Source organism: Podarcis raffonei, chromosome 5 (assembly GCF_027172205.1).
Source record: "Podarcis raffonei isolate rPodRaf1 chromosome 5, rPodRaf1.pri, whole genome shotgun sequence".
Lineage (NCBI taxonomy): Eukaryota > Metazoa > Chordata > Lepidosauria > Squamata > Lacertidae > Podarcis > Podarcis raffonei.
Window position 1 is genome coordinate 95180534 of NC_070606.1, and position 20572 is coordinate 95201105.

Here is a 20572-nt window from a genome sequence, read left to right on the forward strand (position 1 = left end):
ACTGAGAACTGAGGAGGGGAGAGCTACATTTATAGGGACAGGGAACTAGCTAGAAAGGATACATTTTGGAGGGAACAATATCAGGCAATCACAGTCCTGCCTTTTGGAGGAAACCAATAAGACAGAGGATCCAAATACAGCAGCTTAAATGAACCAATAGTAGCTGTACCCTCTGGAATCAAAAGGCAGTTACTTTACCCTAATGCAAATACAGACAATAATAATACAGATATAAAATCCTTTGACTCAATACACAACACCCCTCCCCCCCTAGTGAGCACCGCAGACGTAATCTCTCAGGTACTGTGGGGTCCTACAACTTCTACTTGATCTCCTGACAACAGGTGTTGCCGGTTCTGGATTGGATGTTACCTGTGGTAGGGGGGGTGCTATAGGGGTTTCGTCAGGAACAGATGGAGTCCCAGACATCGCTAGGTCCTCTACCTGTACCTCATCATCCTGAGGACTAGCAGACCCTGGTTCATTTGCTGAAGCCCCTGGTGACTGCACCTCTGGGCCATTTTCACTCTGGTCTTGCAGCTCTGCGTCGTTAGCCAGGGATGAATTATCTGACCCCTCCCTGCTGAGCGGCCGGCGCCTCAGCTGATCTATATGTCTCTTCCAAACTTGCCCATTTTCCAAGGTCACATAATAGGACACAGGTCCACTAGTCCGGGTGACCACACCAGCCACCCACCGCGAACCTCGTGAATAGTTCCTCACCCAGACCAGATCTTCAGGGGCGAGATACCTTGTTGTGTCAGTCTCAGCCTGGGGGGGTTGCTCTTGAATTACGGCTTGGCATTTTATCTGGGTGGACATAATCCAGCACCGTTACCAGTCTTCTACCCAAGAGCAGCTCAGCTGGCGACTTGCCCGTCGCAGTACATGGCGTCGCATGCTGCAAAAATAACATGCGCACGATGCGAGCTGACCAGTTACCCTCCATTAAGCGCGCAAAGGATTCTTTGGCTGTTCTTACCATGCGCTCAGCCTGCCCATTGGAGGATGGGTGAAAGGGCGCGGATGTGACCCCTCTTATGAAGTTATCAGCCAAGAATGCCCTGAATTCTTGGGATACAAAAGCTGCCCCATTATCTGATACAATGGTCTCAGGTAACCCGTGGGTTGCAAACAGCTGCCTCAACACCTTGAGTACGCAGCTGATGCCATGCTAGGGACCATCGCCACTTCTAACCATTTGGAATATGCATCGACGATACCCAAAAAGACCTTCCCCTGGAATGGCCCAGCAAAATCTAAGTGCAGCCGGCTCCAGGGAGATCTGGACTGCTCCCACCAGTGAACTGGTGCTCTGGCCATTTCTGGCCGCACCTCTTGGCATGCCTTGCATGTTCGTACCCATTGTTCTATTTCTGGTCCATTCCAGGCCACCACACATAACATCGGGCTAGCGACTTCATCCTGACCATTCCCGGGTGTCCCATGTGAAGCATCTCAAGAACCCTGTCTCTCAGTGGTGCTGGGATGATCACCCTATCTCCCCACAGGAGACAACCCTTATGCATGGACAACTCGTGCTGCCTTGTCGCATAAGGCCTGAATTTGTCTTCATGCGGACCACCTGGCGACCCCCTCCCCACCCAAGTGAGCACACGGGAGAGAACAGCATCTTTCCTCGTTTTCTCAGCTATATCAGTAGCCGTTACAGGAGCCCCCGGAAGTGTTTCCAGCATCATTATGTGCTCCGCTGGAGCAGGATCCTCATTGCTCCCGCCAGGAAGGGGCAATCGACTCAGCGCATCAGCGTGGCACAACCGTTTCCCCGGCACATGGGTCAAGGTGTACTGGAACCCGTTCAGGAATATAGACCAACGCAACATTCTGGGGGAGAGAATTTGTGGCGTTTGTTTGTTCGGGTTGAACAACCCTAACAGTGGTTTGTGGTCCGTTTCAATGGAGAAATGGCGACCATACACATAATCATGGAACTTTTTGATTCCTGCCACAATTGCAAGCGCCTCTTTGTCAATTTGAGCATAGTTGCGCTCCGTGGGCGACAACGTACGGGAATAGAAAGAGATGGGCTTTTCCGACCCATCCGGTTCCCTATGACTCAGCACCACCCCCAGGCCGTATTGAGAGGCATCACATGCCAGGACCAGCGGCTTCGACTCATCATAATGAGCAAGGACGCTCCTGCTACTCAGCATTCCTCGCAAGGAGTCAAAAGCCTTCTGCTGCCCCTGCCCCCATCGCCACACATTCTTTTTCTGCAACAGTCTATGTAATGGTTCAGCTACCGAAGCTTTCTGGGGTAAGAACGAATGATAAAAGTTAATAAGTCCCAGGAATGACTTCAACTCCGTCTTGTTCTGTGGTCGTGGTGCCTCGATGATGGCCTTAATCTTAGCATCTGTGGGGTGGATGCCTGATGCATCAATTTTAAACCCCAAGAAATCCACAGTTGGCACCCCAAAACTGCATTTTTCCTTTTTCAGTTGCAACCCCACCTCCTTGAACTTGAGCAACACTGCACGGACACGCGCAACCAGTTCCTGTGGGTCTTTTCCAGCGATCAAAACGTCATCAAAAAATGGCAAGACCCCCGGCAGACCTCTTAACAGGCGTTCCATGAGCCCTTGAAAAATCCCTGGGGCCACACAAACTCCAAATTGTAATCTGTTAACTCTGAACGCCCCTTTATGTGTGACAATAGTCTGTGCTTCCGCTGATTGTGGGGTTACTGGCAGCTGTTGGTAAGCTTGTGCCAGGTCAATTTTGGCGAACACCTTGCCCCCAGCCAGTTTAGCCAACAGATGTGATGCGACTGGAATGGGGTATGAGTTTCCCCTGAGTGCCTTATTGATAGTACATTTGTAATCTGCACAGATCCTGACTTCCCCATTTGCTTTAAGGGGCGTGACGATTGGAGTCTCCCACTTAGCAGAGTCCACGGGTGAGAGAACTCCCTGCTTGACCAATTTATCCAGCTCTGCTTCGATCTTGGGTTGCAGTGCAAATGGCACTCGCCTTGGTTTGAGTCGGATTGGGGCCACCCCAGGGTCCAATTCGAAGTCAACTGGGGGCCCTTTATAACAACCCAGTTTTCCATTAAAGAGGCCAGCAAATTCTTTGCATAATGCCTCGCTCATCTCAGGGCAGGTTTGGATTGAATTAAGCCCTGATATACTCATTCCCAGGGCGGGGAACCAGACAGTGCCCAGGAGACTGGGGCGACTGCCCTTCGCAATCACCAGTTTGAGTACCGCCTGTTTGTCCCGGAACTGTACTTTCACGGCACACATTCCCATGACATGGATACAGCCCGCTGAGTATGACTGCAAAGTTGCCGGGAAGGGCTACAGAGGGGGCAACTTACCCCTGGGGAAGAATGTCCTCGCGGTCTGGTCCGACACGATAGTGAATCCAGATCCGGAGTCCACCTCCATGTCGCACAGCTGACCCTCAATCTTCACCTTGACGTGTGCCTTGCCTTGCGCTGGAAACTGCACGACCCTCCCGTTGATCTCCGTTACGTAGTGGCAGTCCTTTAGAACATGGTTTGCCGTGGGCGGTCTGCGATGCTCCAGTCTAGGTGCTCCTGTCGCTCCCAACACCGCCGATCTACAGACCCTGGCGATGTGACCTGTCTTCCCGCACGTCCGGCACATAGCATCCCGGAAATGGCAACTCTTCCGCTCATGGTTTCCGCCACAACCAGGGCACCTGCCTCGGTGCTCTTTGTGCACTGTGCAGGCCTGACGCACTGACTCGACCCCCCGGACTGGGCTTTGGCTCGGAGTAGCCTCTAGCTCGTCCATGGCATGTGCAACTTCTAACTGTGGCTTAGGGGCCTTGCGACTGGCATCAAGCTCCTCTCTTTCATAATTCTCCGTGGCGGTGGCCTCCTTCAAGGCTGAAGCAAGCGTAACCTCTTCTTTAGCCACGATGCGTCTTCTGGCTTTCTTGCTGCTCAGACCACCGATAAACCGATCCAGGAGAGTCTCTTCCAGATCTTGGAAGTCGCAGTGCTGAGCGAGCTTCCACAGTTCATCTAGGAATGCAGATACAGACTCCCCAGCACGCTGCTGCCTCTTATGAAACTCCAACCGCCGGGCCATCTTGGTCTCAGTAGGCACCAAATGGCTTGTCAGGCAGGCAAGAATATCTTTGAGAGGTGTCTCACTTAGCTTCGCTGGAGCAAGCAATGCCTTGGCCAGCTTGAAGGTCTCAGGCCCACAGTAGCTCAGGAATGTGGCCCTTCTTTTGCTGGCATCGGTGATCCCTTGAGCCACTGCGAAGAACTCGAAGCGTTCGACGTAGTCTTCCCACGTGTGGGGCTCTGATGGCTGGAAGGGCTCCAATACCCTTGGACTCTCCATTGTCCTGTGGGCAGGGTCGTCTTCTCAGCTGGCCAGTGAGTCTTGTTCTTAGCTACAATCCGGACTCTGAGGCAGGGCTGCGTTTAACCGCTCCTCAGCATTCTGGATCCCACCTTCGTCGCCAGTTGTTGTGACGTGGGGTTTGTGATTTCAGCTCTCTTGACATAATATGCTGGAGACAGTTCTGTAGTAACACTTCTTTATTAAAGCAAACAAGACTGAGAACTGAGGAGGGGAGAGCTACATTTATAGGGACAGGGAACTAGCTAGAAAGGATACATTTTGGAGGGAACAATATCAGGCAATCACAGTCCTGCCTTTTGGAGGAAACCAATAAGACAGAGGATCCAAATACAGCAGCTTAAATGAACCAATAGTAGCTGTACCCTCTGGAATCAAAAGGCAGTTACTTTACCCTAATGCAAATACAGACAATAATAATACAGATATAAAATCCTTTGACTCAATACACAACACCAAATATTCAGGTAAAAGCAGGAAGTCAATTAGTAGGGTGAATGGAAGTATTATATAAACTGCCATTGCTGAATTGGTAGCTAGAATACTGAACAACATACAGTACAACATACAACTAGGGGTTCCACATTCAAATACCTAATTTCAAATTAGATTGTTTTACAAATTCAGTTATGTCTGTATTGTCCTGCTTGCTTAATATTGAGCATTTGTACCCTGGTCCTCAGCCAAAAAGGCACCCAGAACAACTTGCCCATGCCACATGCTTTTAAAAAAAAATCAAACCCACCCACCCACAAATGAAAAGGTAAAGAACATGAAAAAACAAACTGAGGCACTAATTCATAAATAATAGTTCTTATAATATCCTGCTGCTATAGAAACAATTCACAAATCGTAGGTGTCTATTGTAGCTTGTCCTAAGCAGACCTTTAATAGTTTAAATCATAAATGTGTATGTTATATGGAAGGCATAGTTTGTCCATTTAAGACATATTCTCCCCTATGAAGTAGAATAGTGTGGCGTTGATACGGAGCCCCCGGTCGTCTCACGGACTATTGACCCGTACACCACTAATCCGCTGCCACCAACCAGGTCCTCCCCGGTAAAATCACTTCAGCCTCAGTCAGGTTCTCAATTAATAAAGAAGAGTGTATTTTATTTCACACACAAACAAAGTTTTCCGGCATTCCAAACGTTGTTACTCTTTACTTTCTTAGTCTTATTTTTCTCTCTCTAGCTCTTCTACCTCCTCTCATTCAAGAACCCACTGCCCTAACTGTCTCTCTATTACCAACTGCTTCTCCAACTGCCTTTCCCAACCAGCCAACCCACTAAAACCAACCAACTACCCACCAACAAGTCCACCAGCAACAACTCAAACCTCAGGCTAAGCCCTTTTATACACAGGTAGGCTCCGCCTCCGGCTTTCCTATTGGTCTCTATTTTTAACCCTATCTCTCCCCCCTGTTCAAACATTTTCTAAATGAACGGGCAAACGCCACATCCAGTGTATTAAAGGTTTGCACATGATGAACTAAGGAGGCATGTGTGCTTCCAAAAAGTATGTACAATATTAGTTTTTGTTTTTTAAAAAGTCACAGCATTGGTGGTTCAGTGGTAGAATTCTCACATGCCACAAAATTTTAATCTATTTGAAAAATCTAGTAATCTAACTAGGGTAGACAGGTTTGAAGGAGGCATATGATTTTTATGTTAGCTAAAACTGGGCATGGGTGAAAACGAAATTGAGAAAAAAACAACACTTAGAAGCTGGGAACTCCAAGGCCATAAATTAGAACAAGTCACAAATCATAAGTATCTAGGAATGGTGGTACAGGCTTCAGGAACCAACAAACTTCACATAAACTTCATCGGGAGCTCAGCGGAAAAACCCGCAAACTGTATTCTTAATTTTTTCAGAGCACAAGGGGGCTTTTTCGTCCCCGCGGCTCTAAAATTATACATGGCCAAAACATTGGCACAGCTCCTTTATGGATCCTTTCTGCGGCCGCCTTCCTCTGCTTTCTCTCCTCTTGAGAGAGTTCAATCCAAACTCCTTAGAGCTCTCCTACAAGTCCTCAGATGCGTTTCAAACGCATGGGTCAGACTAGAAACAGGGATGATGAGAGTGGAGGCTTATATCTGCCTAACATCAATCTACAAATGGCTGACATTGAATCTGCTCTCCCAAGGAATAGCCCCACTGATCCTCTGCGACCAGTTCCACTCAGGCTGGCAGACAGCAGTCCTGAACACCCTTCAGAAACTGGGTTTTGCCCCTCAAGCCTTTCTAAGCCTGGGGTTGGGCCAGGCAAAAGCTATGATCAGGAAAAGAATCATAGACACTGAGAGACAATGGGACTGCTCAAGGTGCCTCGACTATAAAATTGGAGAAATAGAGAGAGATAAAGCCGCACCGGCAGCATATCTCTTCTTTCTCATATCTAAAAATGCAAGAAGGGCCTTTACACTCGCCAGAAGCTCAGCCCTGCCCTCGCCGGTCCTGGAAGGAGCCTTTAAATAAGTCCCATACGCTCAGAGACTTTGCACCTGTTCATTGGGGGAGATAGGAAGCCCAGAGCACTTGTTCTTTAAATGTCCCTTTTATGAAGAGGCACGTAGTAAGACGATTGATCCCCTACTGGTGAGGCTCGCTGACCTCCTGGAAAAGCAAAAATTTGACCTTTTCCTGTTAGGCAAAGATCAGAAGATGACCTGGATGGTCGCTAGATTCTGTGTACAGATCTGTAGGCACAGACCATCTCCCAACTCGAACTAGTTCGTTAAGAAAATCCCCAAACTCGATTCTATGGGTCAGCTCCCTTCAGTAGTTTATTGTTGTACATTGCTTTTAAATTTATTGTTGTACAATGTTTTAATTGTTTGTTTTCCTTCTGTGATTGTACCCCCAAGTGTGTTTTATAAGCTGGTCTCTGACCGTAATAAATTATCTATCTATCTAACACTGAGAATAAATGAAGTAGGATATTTTGCAGTTTTTTGTGAAGATATTTTGTTTTGTTTTTTAAATTTGTTTTTATTAAAAGATTTTCATGGATAACAAAGGTGCATATTATGTCTCTGGCTATACCATTCTTTCAACGCTCAGAAGAGCATACGTTCCAGTTGTAATCATAACTTGAGGTGAGTAGAACAGACCTGATTTGATTTATAAATTTATACACTTACCGAGTCAAGTCACTGATCCACCTAGTGTAGTCTAGGGTGCTCCAACTGCCAGCCACTCTCCATAGTTTCTCACAGCAAGTGTTTTATTACTGAGTGATGACTCTTCCCTGTAGACATAAACAGCCAGTAGAACTGAATAATATTAGACATGTCAATAATATATTACATCTTACCTTTCTACTACCAACTCCTGCAAGGTGGCTTACCAAAAAAATTAACCATAAAAACCAATTTGAAGGAAATAGCATCAACAGGGAAGCTGTAAAGGTTTGATGTGAGACATCCAACATTTAGGAAGCCTAAATATGGCTACTTTTATATGGGACTTTTTTCTTTGCATGCAAGTTCTCAGGTTCAACTAAAACAATGGGCGTAGCCAAGGGGGGCGCAGGGAGGAACAGCTGCCCCTCCATCAAATAAAAAAAAATACATAGCAAACTGAAGTTCTGCCTCCCCACAACAAAAAACCTGGCTATGCTATGCCCATGTCTAAACCCTGGAGAGCTGTTGCCAGTCAGTGCATACAGTCCTGAGCTAGATGGACCAAGGGTCAGATTCAGCGTAGGATAGCATCCTTTGCTTGGGATAGTGCTGTCACTCACCTGCACGTTCTAGTGACCATGTTTCTTTCTGAAGCCTTAGCTATGCCAGATTAGCTTCAGTAATTCAAGAAAAATACATCTTCTCAACAAGGCATTTTTAGAGCAATCTATGCATTTTTATTCAATAGTACATACTACAGTACCGTACTGGGTTAAATGGAGGCCTACTCCCAAGTAAGCTTAAACAAGACAGCAGTCTTTGAGTGGCAACTTGGAAAAGTCAGGTAACCCTGGCTGGCACTGTTTGGGTGGTATTCAGCTAGGTTTTACTCAGAGTAGATCCACTAAAACAAATGGACCTAAGTCATGTTGATTTCAATGGGTATACATTGGAAGGAATATAGTGCTAGGGCAATTGTTTCATCAGTGCAAGCATTTTGACTTGCCAGACAGAACCACCACCACCCGTCTCCTACCCGTGTGCTGTTTTAGGAGTTCTCCCAACCACCACCACCCCACAGCTGGTTTGGGGTGGAATGGGGAGTTTCCCAGTGAGACTCATTATCTGAATCTAGGCCTCTGAGCAAAACTTAGCTGAATACAGTACCACCTTTAATTTCCAATTGTGCAATCTAATGTGCATTTACAGCACAAGTAGTTGGGTTTAATATTTATAATCCAGCACATATTTGAATTGCATGCATATAATCAAGTACCGTGTACTGTGGTACCTCGGGTTACAGACTCTGCTAACCCAGAAATAGTACCTCGGGTTAAGAACTTTACTTCAGGATGAGAACAGAAATTGTTTGGCGGTGGCGCGGCGGCAGCAGGAGGCCCCATTAGCTAATAAAGTGGTGCTTCAGATTAAGAACAGTTTCAGGTTAAGAACGGACCTCCAGAACCAATTAAGTTCTTAACCCAAGGTACCACTGTACACAGAACCAGGCACATTTGAAATGCATTGCAGCACGTGTGGCACATTGAGCTTCCCACTTCCTTTTGCTTGACTTCTGACTGAAGGCATTTCTCACATACAAATCATAACCCATAAACTGAGAATTAAAACAAGGCATGCACCCTTCAGTTATCACCGCATACATTCCTAGAGCTTACAGATCAATACATTTACTGTTCTTGTGCAACATACCTCTCCTTCTCTTCCAGGGATCTAACCCGTGGGAAGCAGCTCATCCCTTGTGGAATGCCCTTTGCTGGGCAAACTGTGCTTGTGTTCCCATAGAGAGCAGTAGTGGAGACCAAACTGTCCCACGTTCCTCAGAATTTTTTATTTCAAATATTTCTTTGCCTTCTTTCAGGGCAATGCCCTCCCAACCAGGGAGGCGCACAGGCATAACTTGCTTTTTTAAAAATAAAAAGTAAGAAACATCTCTAAATTTTAACCTGAGTAATTTAACGTATTTTAAAAGTATGGCTGCGATTTTTTGCTTGATTTTCCTGTTTTATCTCCCATAAACCTCTTTGAGGGTCGTGTATATAAGCCGTGTATATTTTTTTTTGTGAAACGAATACAACAAATAATAAAAATAGCGGCATATTTCAAGTTTTTGTGCCTTTAAGGCCCCTTTCCATTGGGATTCCTTCTGTCGTCGCTGCCCTATTTCGAAACGTGAGAGGAGAATGAACCACAAGCCACTGGCCATGAACCACCGCGCCTCTGACCACTTCCTTTCAAAATAAGCGGGGAAGGGAAATAACCGCCAAATCGCGCCCGCCGTTGCTCCCGAATTCCCGCCAAAACGCGCCTCGAACGTCCTCAGGCTGGCGGCGCGCGCGCGCGAACGAAACCAGATGCGGCCCCGACCCGTTCCTTTTTGCGCATGTGCAGGTTCCCGCCCCGCCCTCCTCCTCCTCCTGTGGGCGGGGCCCTCGCGGGCGTTCCTCATCTCCGACGCGGGTTCTGGGAGCGACTGCCGGAGGCTTATCAGTTTCGGGTTGCTGCCGGAAACGAGGCTCATCGGAGACTGGAAGCGCGCCCCGGGTAGGTAAAAGATTATTGCGCACGTGGTGGAAGAGCGCGCGCTTTTTGATTTAGCCTCTAGGAAGGAGTTTTGGTTGTAGATATAAATGCAGTATATATCTTAAAAGGTGGGCCTTACTGTTGCAAAGAATATATATAATTTTCTGAAAAGGTGGGAATTCTTGTTGCAAAGAAATAACAATGTGTGTGTTGAAAAGGTGGGGGTTCCTATTGCAAAACATACATATATCTATATATCTATCTATCTATCTATCTATCTATATATATATATATGATTTTCAGAAGGTGGGAGTTCTCGCTGCAAAGAGGTATAAATGCATATGTGGGAGTTCTCATTGCAAAGAAACACGTGAAAGAAAGATCATTTGAGTCTCGGATCATTTCAAAGCATTGCAAGGGGACTGCACTGTATGTAAATCTCTTAGTAGTATAATGTCCTTGCTATGCATGTGAAGCTAATAATAATATTATTAATAATAATAATTTGATTATTTATATCCCGCCCGTCTGGCTGGGTTTCCCTAGCCACTCTGGGTGGCTCCCAACAGAATATTAAAAACACGACAAAACATCAAACATTAAAAACTTCCCTAAACAACTTCCTATTGTGAGCTGGTTTCGGAGAGATTTGACCTAAAAGGCGGCCCCAAGTGCTTTCACTCAGTGGCTCCCAAACTTCTGCAACAGACCACTTGAAAATTGCTGGTAGCCATGGCACATCCCTTAAATGGCTTTTTTTTGCTAGTTGTGGGCATTTGTAATGTGCTGTGCCAGATGCAGTTTGATTTTGTAATTGTATTATTACTGCTTTTATTTCTTTCAATGTGTTTTAATTCTATTACGATTTGCATTCCGTAGAATTCAGATCAATACAATAAAATACAGTATGAATATTGGAAAAGAAGTGTTAAAATGCAATTAAAATATGAATATTGAGGCTTGCAGACCACTAGTACTCTACAGTTTGGGAATCCTTGCTTTAGCTAATGAATAAATTGGATTACTTTGCTCTCTTTCCTGCAATGTTCTGGAATTTTGGAGCTTAATGGGGTTGTGGAGAGTGACTCAGTTAAAAGTTTCAGCTGTGTGCTTTGGTCACATGTAGTAATTGTCTAATAAAATAAATTTAAAGAATGACTGTACTTGTAGTATTGTGTATAGTTTGGCACTCTCCCTATCTTTAAGGATATTTTAGAGCTGGAGAGGTTGCAGAAAATAGCAGCCCAAATATCAGGGCTGGTGTGTGTGCCCTACAGGAAACGCTTACTTGTTACTTCTTTTGGTAAGAAAAATGAAGAGTTGAGTACGGTTGGTGATATAATAGTGTTTTATAAAATTAATTATAAAATTAATTCATGGAGGACAGAAGGGGGTGGCTTGTGGTTGTTTGTTTTTTTAAAAAAGAAAACCTAGGAGTCTCCCTATGAAGTTGATTAGTGTTGTAAACAAAATCTGCCCTTTTCCCCTTATTGGGTACCCAAGAGCCCATATAGAGTCCTTACATGGGTTCCCTATCGGTAGGAGAAAAGAACAGAGGCCAACCAGAGAATATTGAGAAGCAAAGCAGCTAGTAAGCCTGATCTTTATTAAACTGTTGCAACAGGAGGAGGACCTTGAACAAGGGCGTGCAAGGCCTTATTGTATCCATTTTGAAATTCCCTGCCATGGAGCTCCAGAAGGGGTGTATCCCAAGACCACCCCCCACAAACATCATACTTACATCACAGAAAAGGCGGTCTACAACAGAAATTAGATTGTTGTTGTTTTTCCTGTCTGCCAGGTTGCCTTATCTGATTGCCTTTTCTGGTAGTCTGGCCCTTCCTTTGAAATGGTAATTACTTAATTCCTGAGACAATGGGAAGGTTTTTTTCATTTCTGCCCCCCCCCCTTGCAGTGAAACATTTGGTCAGTTTGGGAGTTAAAATGGTTTCAGGACTGTCTTCCTGTGCTGCTTCAGACATGTGGTTTATATATTTATGTACGTGTTTGCTTGGTACATTTATGAACATTTATCATATCTAAGACCTTAAAATTCTTACAACATTAGCATCTGATTCAGAAAAACCAACCAAGGTTTCTCATACAGCCTACTGCTCCAGTGGAACTCACTTCCTCAGGATGGGATGATGGCCAGCTTAGAAAGGTGGGTGGGAAGATTAGACAAACTGATGGAGGATAAGTTTCTTTACTGCTATTGTGATCGCGGAAGAAGATGATGATGATAACTAAATGGAGCCTCCATGTACAGGGGTAGTATGCCCCCTAATGCTTTTGCCTTTCTGTCTTCTCAGAGGGCATCTGATTGGCCAGTGTGGTAAACAGATTACTGGACTGGATAGAGAAGACTGTCTGCTCCAGCAAAGCTGCTCTTGCCTCAAACTTCTAAATCTTTTCCCTTCCTTCCATTTACTAATAATTGACCTCAGAGCTATTCTTTGATGGGATTTTGCCTTTAATCAGAAGTTGCCTTTCAGCCGTGCCTCCTCTGCTAGATGTGCTATCTGTGTAAACTTTAATAAATGTGTAAATGGCGATTTGCTTCTCTTCGCTTGCATGCTGCCAGAACAAAGAGCAAAAAGTGTTGTGCCCTGACATGCCTCATCAGCTTGCTTAGTCACTGTAATAATTCGGGAACTGAGAGCAGTTTCAAATTCGGTTTCCTTCTCCCAGATCCCACCCTTTGGTTTTTTTCTTACTGCTCGGTGAATGCATGCTGTTTTCCATTCAGGATCTGTTTGCTGCTTGTGTACTCCTGCGGTGCAGTAAGTGCTGATATTTGACGTTCTCTGTGTTTTGGTTGGGGGGGGGGTTGTCTACTTGCAATTAAGTAGGTTTAAGATTGCAGCTAACATAGGCGAGTCTACGGCATAAAAAGGGCTGCTACATCAAACCTTCCCAAAACTATATTTAAAGTAACGTGTGCATCAAGTTTTTGGGGGGTTATGGCTAAATTTGGATGCAACTCTTAATTATTTTACATGGTTGCTCAGAGTCTAGGCAATATGAGTGGAATATGAATGAACAAAGTTGATTGTTAGAGAAGTGGTAAAGCAGCGTGACCAAATCTTTGATTTGGCTTCCAAGGGAGCTCTGGTTTCGAAATCAATCTCCAGTTTTGCTAACAAAAAGAAAAAAATCCTTTCTCTCTCATAATCTCTGCTCCCCTCCTCCCACCATATGAGAAATGTTTGTGTTTTGTTGAGCACAGAATATAAGGGTGCATTTTATAGCGAGTGCTCTCTCTCCTCCCCCCTTTAGTTTTGTTGGGAGAGGAGACACTATGTAACTTGAAACCTCACATTGCCTTGAAACCTTGAAAGCCCCATTGAATTTGCCTCTGAGTAAACACACAAAAGGATTGCTCTGCAAATGTCCCCAAACTACCTGCCTTCATTTTGTTTCATTGATTTATTGCCTTGTTCACTGGATAATGTACAAAGATTCATTTGTAGAAAGTGCCCAACTTTTGTTTGGGCAAGAAATACCGTTAGCCAGATGCAAAGGACGCTGCCTCCTTCACCTTTAACAATATTGTAGAATAACTCCTATTCAGCAGCTGTTGTATGACAGCCTACAGCCCCCCCTTAATCTGTCCACCATAAACTTATTTCTTCACCACCAACCTTTCTAGTTTTCTTGAACATGCACCCAGAGAAAAGGTTCTCTTTAACTCAGAAGCTCACAGACTGCAATTGGAACACTATTTGTGCAAACCAGTATGTGGACAATTGAAAGTGCTGAATTTCATTTTTGGCCCCTCCCGTAAGTGCCCTGACATAATAAAGTCACCTGAAGGCACCCTGCCCTGAGAACCATCTGTGGAAGCTGAATTTTTGAAGAGCATGGCCTTCTTTGTAATGGCACTATTGTTATGGAATGGGATTAAAGATGCCTCTCAGGCTAGTTTGTCTTTCAGAAGGCTAAAGACCATTTTGTTTTAAGAATGGGGCTTTGTTGACTAGCAATCAGGCAAATACCTTGTTTTTAAATGGAAATCCTTCAAGACAGGACTGCTAATATTTTTGCTCTGCTTCTTTTGGCTTGCATTTATGATAAATTGTGTTACTCAGTCTAAAGTGTGTGTGTTAACCCCCAGTTTGCTGAAAGCTGTGTTACCACCTTCTTCCCCAGGCTAATTTTTTCTCCAGCTGAAATTAATACATGCTAACTTTTATTTTGTTACCTTCGTAACAAAATAAAGAGCCAGTGTGGTGTAGTGGTTAAGAGCGGTAGTCTCGTAATCTGGGGAACCGGGTTCGCGTCTCCGCTCCTCCACATGCAGCTGCTGGGTGACCTTGGGCCAGTCACACTTCTCTGAAGTCTCTCAGCCCCACTCACCTCACAGAGTGTTTGTTGTGGGGGAGGAAGGGAAAGGAGAATGTTAGCCGCTTTGAGACTCCTGAAGGGGAGTGAAAGGCGGGATATCAAATCCAAACTCTTCTTGGTACAGCTATATGCATAACTTCTGGTTTATCTTCCTTCCCTGGGGGAAAGAGAGAGAAAAGGCTTTGGAGCAAATGCATGTGTGTATTAATGAGGCCTGTGCCAGACTAAAGAGCTCCCTGCTGTATTCTTAAAAAAGCTACTCTGTTCCAATTATTATTCCGGATCAGTTCTCCTTAGCCCTCATAGGGTCCTTGGGGTCTCAGACCACAAGAGGCATTCACAAGCTAGAACAGAACAAATTATGAGAGCTAAGATCTGTGGAAGAGCAGATAACCAACTGTGTAAGTAGTAGTTGTCAAGGACCAGCACCCAAAAACTTGGGGAGTAACTCATGTTTAGCAGTAGCCAAATAACCAGAATCTAAAAACAACCCTGCAAGGTATAATTCTGTCCAACTCCTTAAGTTTAACTAGTCTGGGTCAGGAGACTCCCAGAACCTTACTGGATGCTACTTAGGATTCAAAGGACAAGAGCTTAAAGATCAGACTTTCTGTCCCTCGAGCTCACACAATTGTTCAGTAGGTAATGATTTAAGAAGTTAGGAACTCAATTCAGTACTCAAGGCTTTAGCCAAAGAAACAACAGAAATAGATGGTGTAGATTTTTTTGATTTTTTTTTAAAATACTAGCATTAAAAAGAGAACATGTATACCACTGAAGAATACAAGTAAACCACAGTTAAGAAATATCTTTGGGATTTATAAGACAAAACAAAAACATGCCTACAAACCATCACCGCAGTTGAGCCCAGAGGAAAACAGGAAACCAGACAGGTGTCCAGAACAAAAATTGTGAGGCAAAAGATAAGGAAACGAATGTCTTTAATCCTAAACAGCACAGCAACAAGGGCGACCCCAGCTATCTAATCAGGAAGCTTCTAGATACTAAGATCCTGCCGTTTCACACACAGCAATTTTTTCCCTAGTTGGCACACTGACCTTCAACACATCAGACTTTTAGATAATGCAGGTGCTGGTTCTTGTGAGCTCATTTCCAATTAGTGGGATCAGAATATCTTCTCAGAGGCCAGATTTTTACACAGAGGCATGAGAACAGGTCAGTTTTTCAAAATAAAACTTTTAAGGCTTCATTATGGTTGAGAAACTTGGCTTACAACTCAAGTGAATTCTGCATTCCATTCTCAAATTAGGGGTTTTCTCTTTAGGCTTAAAGATTAAAGTTGGCATAGCTTGTGCTGGCATTTCTTATCTGACAGATGATAGAATTCAGACTATGGAAGGAGGAAACAATTTAATTGTTGCTGTTCTGAAGGCTATAAGTGAAGGATCTTGCGTGCCAAAATTTGATTTCATCATGAATTCTGACTAAACCACAGAGTAGTCTTCCAACCTGCCAGGCTTAAGTCTGAAAAAGTTAATGTAAGAAATTGACTCAATCCTGTGAATCTCATGGTACAAAAAATGTGTTAACCTTTCAGAAAGTTTTTTCCTGCTTGGAAACATTTGTCCTCACACTTTTGTAATAAAGTTTATTGAACAGGAAGTTAAAGAGAAGCATCTTAGTGCTCCAAATCCATACATTTTGTATTGATTGACTGGTTTAATTGAAGCTGACTTAAAAGATTGATCATAAACTATTCCCCCAGGGAATAGTTTTCAACATTCAGATTCACATGTTTGCTGACATGTTTACCATTGGCCCTGTTGACAGAAGCTGATTGGGGTTATATTCCAAAACACCTGAAGCAGAGTTTGAAATTAGCAGGGCACCAGGTGCATTTTGCACCTAAAGTTTCTCCATTTTCAAGCATCTCAAAAATGGGTGCCATTTTTTGCACCTGGCTGACACACAAGGATTACTGAAATGTATTGTTGGCTATATGCAGTTTAGTAGCACAGCAGAGAGCTTGCTGGGGAGACCATGCATAACAAGGAACACAAAATAACTTTAAAAAGGTTTTAATAGCAAAAACAAAAACTCCTTTTACACTAAAGATAACAACAACCATCATGACCCATCTCCCAGGTAATGGGAGAGCTAGGTGCTGCTCCTTATATACTACACCCAATTGCTGGTACAGCTTAATTAACTTAACTTAGCAGCACCTGCTATGTTTCACAGCTGTAAGACGGGGTCTCGTTATTTGCCCTGGCCCTTAAAGACATACACAACTTGTGAAACAATAATGAACCTTCACTTTTTAAAGTGACCATTCAACATGTATGTGATTTTAAACCTCAAAGTATATGTTATATGCTGTCTGGCAGGTGTCTTTTTGCAAGCTTTTTAATCTCCCTCTCCCCTTCTCTCTTTCCGCAGCCTCCCAGATCCGCAGAACGTGACTCCCTCAAGCAATGGGCAAGCCCAGGAATACCTCTGGCAATGTACCCTCTCCTCAACCTGCTGCCACGGCACCAAAAGCAGCCCCGGCAGCCCCACGATCTTCTGCCTCGTCCAGAACAGTACCTGCCAGCAGCAGAACTCAGAGTGCTCCTGCTGCGAAGGGTCATGGTGGCCGACAGGGGGCGGCTGAAAAGCCAGCCAGTGCCACAAGTCCGAGAGGAACAGGGCAAAGTTACCAGGCAAGGTCCACATCGGCATCCGGCAGCGAGCAAGGAGGCACAAAGAGCGGCCGTGGAGCAAGAGCAAAGACCCCCACAGTAGGAGCAAGAGGAGGAGGAAAGTCCCCTGCTGCAGCTACTGAAGCCTCTGTAGGTCCTGCTGCTTGCAGCCCAGTGCCGACACAGGTGGCTAGCAAAGCTCAGGGCAAATCCCAAGGTACAGTGAGCCACTTCCCTTCCCCTCTCTCTGCTGAAAAAGTTGCTGAAATAGAGAAAGAAACCCGGGGCCAGCGCACTAACCCCGAATGGTACAAGCAGCGTGCAAACCGCATCACAGCGTCCATAGCTCCCCAGATAGCCAACAGCAAGTTTGTGAATGGCAAGAGCTCCGAGATTCCTCAGTCGTACCTGAGGCGTGTGGTGGAATCTTCTTCCGGCGTGCAGACCCCGGCCATGTCTTGGGGCATCCGCAACGAGAAAAAAGCGGTGCAGGCGTATGAGGCGCTCAAGTCCAGCAAGGTTAACAAAGCGGTGAAGGTGGACGATTGCGGCCTCTTCATTGACCAAAGGAAACCTTGGCTGGCTGCCAGCCCCGACGGGATTATCAAAGACACAGATACCGGGAAAGAGCTGGGCGTTCTGGAGGTCAAGTGTCCCTACAAACACAGAGATAGGACGGTGACGGAAGCTTGCAAGGACAAAAGCTTCTGTCTGGAGAAGGTGGGCGACTCCTACTCTCTGAAGAAGAACCACCAATATTACACGCAGTTGCAAGTCCAGATGGGCGTCACTGGCCTTCCAAAGGGCGAATTGGTGGTGCACACCAACAAAGAAACGGCGATTGCCCCTGTAGATTTCGACCCTGTTTTCTGGGAGACGACCGCATCAAAATTGGAGAAGTTCTATATGGAGGCTGTAGTCCCTTGCCAGGAGGAGAAGAAAAGTGCTGCTGCCTGGGCTAAGGAAGAATGAAGGTGCTGAGAAGTGCTGGCACCCTACCCTCCATGAAATATGTGCCTTGTAACAGATTCTCCTTTCTGGTTTCATGCCCAGTAGTGCAAAGTGGTTAAGTTCCCTTCTGTGCCTTTAATGCATCCTTTATAGTTATAGTTACACAGCACATCCTGCCACTCAGCACTCACCCCCCACCCCCGGTTGCACACCCTGTTTTCTTCTGACAATCACACTCTGCTTGCATATAGCCCATCAGCTCGGCAGGACAACAGCAGATCTTCTGTGGTCATGTGCATTCCTTTCTGCAAGCTGCATTAAGTATGCTGCGTACAGCAAGCCTGCATGCTTGCCATTTCTCCTATTGTGAAAGGTGGTGGCAGCCATGCTATCTCACCTGCCTGTGCTCGCTTGGTTGGGCCAAACAACAGGATAAAATGGCAGCAGGTGATGTGGAAGGAGGAAAACACAAATTTGCTTCTCATCTGCTCTTTCCATGCAAGTGGCAATTGCACCGCTGCCTTAATGATTCCATGCTCCCATATAACTTGGGCATGGATGTTCTGTGAAATTATTTTTGCTGCCTTCCAACCACCAGAAAAACTTGGAATACAGTTTTTGAGACCAGAGCATTGTGACTTGGGTTTTGGGGTATTTTGGTTTTTTGATTTCCTGCTCCTTTTTACAATACAGAGCCACATCTCTTAAGGGACATTCACAGTACTTCTTGGAACATGTGCTTTGCTTTTCTAAAAACCAGCCTGTGTGGCGTTGAAATTCACAGTTATAAGCTGAGTGGTGTTGGGGAGAAGGGCACCTGGATATTTGAAGAGCCAGAGGACTTGAATACAGGAGATGGAGCAGAAATCTAGCTCATGCACCTATTAATTTGGGAATAAGTTCCACCAAATTGTATGGAACCTGTTTCTGGACAAATGTGAATATCAGACCTTAAAAAGTAAATTCAATGCTCACCAATGGTGAAGATGGGGGTACTCATTTTTCTCATGTAATGTAAAAATATTATTTTGGGTGGGTGTGTTGCCATGTTGACTGAGAGCACATCCAGGCCTTCTCCACTAGAGAACCAGCAATGAAGACTAAATGTTCATTGTGTAATGCTTTGTTTATAAAATCTCAGTTTGTGAATTGCAACTTTGTTCAGAACAAAAACCGCTTTGGTTGTTCAGCATCAGTAATAGGGCATATTGTAGGTCTCCTAAATTGTAGATATGTTTGCTTTTGTATAATCACAGCTTCTGCTGTGCAAAATGTAACACATATCCAAATAAATGCATTTGCTTTGGATGTTTTGTGGTAGATGCAAAACTTGAACAAGGAGAACAAAGCTGGGACAATTAGCAGGTCATTCTAAATTGTATTTTTGGTATTTGGCAGGCCTGCCTTGTAAATGGTGCCTAAGCATTGGGCAACAGATTAGAGGTCTTAATGGGAGGAGGAACGGGGTGGCCAGGTGGGGTGTGATGCATACTCAAAGTTAAAACGTTTTAAGTATTCAAAACCATTTTGTTAAAGCTTGCCTTAGAATCATTTAACACTAGTTTCCTGCGGTGTTTCAAATGCTAGTTGAAAGTGCTTCACATGTTACAATAGCAAACATGATTGGCTTCCATAGCAGAGGACTATAAAGCAGGCAGTGCTATGTTAAAAATCAATGCAGAAAACTACAGGCTAGTTTAAGGACTGTTCCGATAAATTGGGGGAAAGCATGATTAGTGACAAATTTATCAAAATTATCGAGGGTATAGAACAAGTCTTGCTGAAGAAGACTTTGTTTTGGTGGGTGAATGCTGTTGAGCTCATCTTCTGCATGTTGGCTTCCCTAGGGATCCTCCAACAATCAGCCTCATTAGTTGTCCACGACTTTGTCTTGCGAGGGGGAGAAAAACTTCATGCACTTCCTCCATTCAATGTATAATTTTATAAACTATCAGTTCCAAACGCTGCAACCTTTCTTTATAGGGGAGTTGTTCCAGCCCTTTGATCATTTTGGTTGCCCTTTTCTCATCCAACAGGTCCTTTTTACATCACATGAGCATGGCTTTTTCAAGGTCACTAGATGTTTGCCCAGGAGAAGCATGTAGCATGTAACCCAGTGTACTTGGCCTTATGAAAGTAACTCGCATTGAACATTCCTGAGTTAACCATGGCAGTAATGGGATTAGAGCACAGTTCCTTATACAGGTCAGTAACGTGTTATCAAGGCTTTCCAAACTGTGTAGGGACCACCAGCAGCCCATCGCTTCTCTACCCATTTCTCCTTACTATGCTTCCCTTCCCTAAAAGAGTGTGTATTCTCACACCCATTAGTTTTTCCATTTGGAGTTTGGATAAAAGTTCACTCCAGTAGAATTTAAACTTGATTCCCTTGCCCTTTGAGCCCCCCAAATGAAGCTTACATTAGTACTGCACAATTTTAAAAAACCAGATTCAATGGTTGTGAACATTAAGTGATCCAAGACACAGATCTTTGAGTTGTGCTTTTTTACAAAGGGTGAAAACAACAAATTGCAGAATGCACCTGTGGGCACAGGTGATCTATGGATTGCTGTGAAAATGATCTATGTTTTTAT

General features: G+C 44.7%; 2 protein-coding genes across 6 annotated transcripts in view; one reads left to right on the top strand and one right to left on the bottom strand.

Moving 5' to 3' along the window:
* VWA5B2 (von Willebrand factor A domain containing 5B2) overlaps positions 1-9822 on the bottom strand; it is a 99047-nt gene extending 89225 nt beyond the window's left edge. For 2 of the 3 annotated variants that reach the window (XM_053390729.1, XM_053390726.1), the window contains exons 1-2: positions 9208-9822; positions 7516-7622 (exon numbers count right to left, since the gene is read on the bottom strand). The gene's annotated coding sequence lies outside the window, so the exon portion shown is untranslated. The remainder of the gene's footprint in view (positions 1-7515; positions 7623-9207) is intronic. The other variant, XM_053390728.1, reaches the window with a different exon arrangement.
* Positions 9823-9975: 153 nt separating this feature from the next.
* LOC128414844 (uncharacterized) lies at positions 9976-19286 on the top strand. Of its 3 annotated transcripts, none has more exons than XM_053390738.1 (2): positions 9976-10059; positions 16786-19286. In XM_053390738.1, exon 2 carries the CDS (start codon positions 16821-16823, stop codon positions 17997-17999), a length of 1179 nt encoding a protein of 392 aa, XP_053246713.1. In that variant the 5' UTR covers positions 9976-10059; positions 16786-16820; the 3' UTR covers positions 18000-19286. The 3 variants fall into 3 exon arrangements, with proteins under 3 accessions (XP_053246713.1, XP_053246715.1, XP_053246714.1); XM_053390740.1 differs by having other exon boundaries at positions 10046-10135; XM_053390739.1 differs by lacking the exon at positions 9976-10059 and adding an exon at positions 12688-12821.
* Positions 19287-20572: the final 1286 nt, after the last annotated feature.

Excerpts from the sequence above, each read along its gene's own strand:
- LOC128414844 (XM_053390738.1), top strand. The coding sequence starts at position 16,821 with ATGGGCAAGCCCAGGAATACCTCTGGCAATGTACCCTCTCCTCAACCT.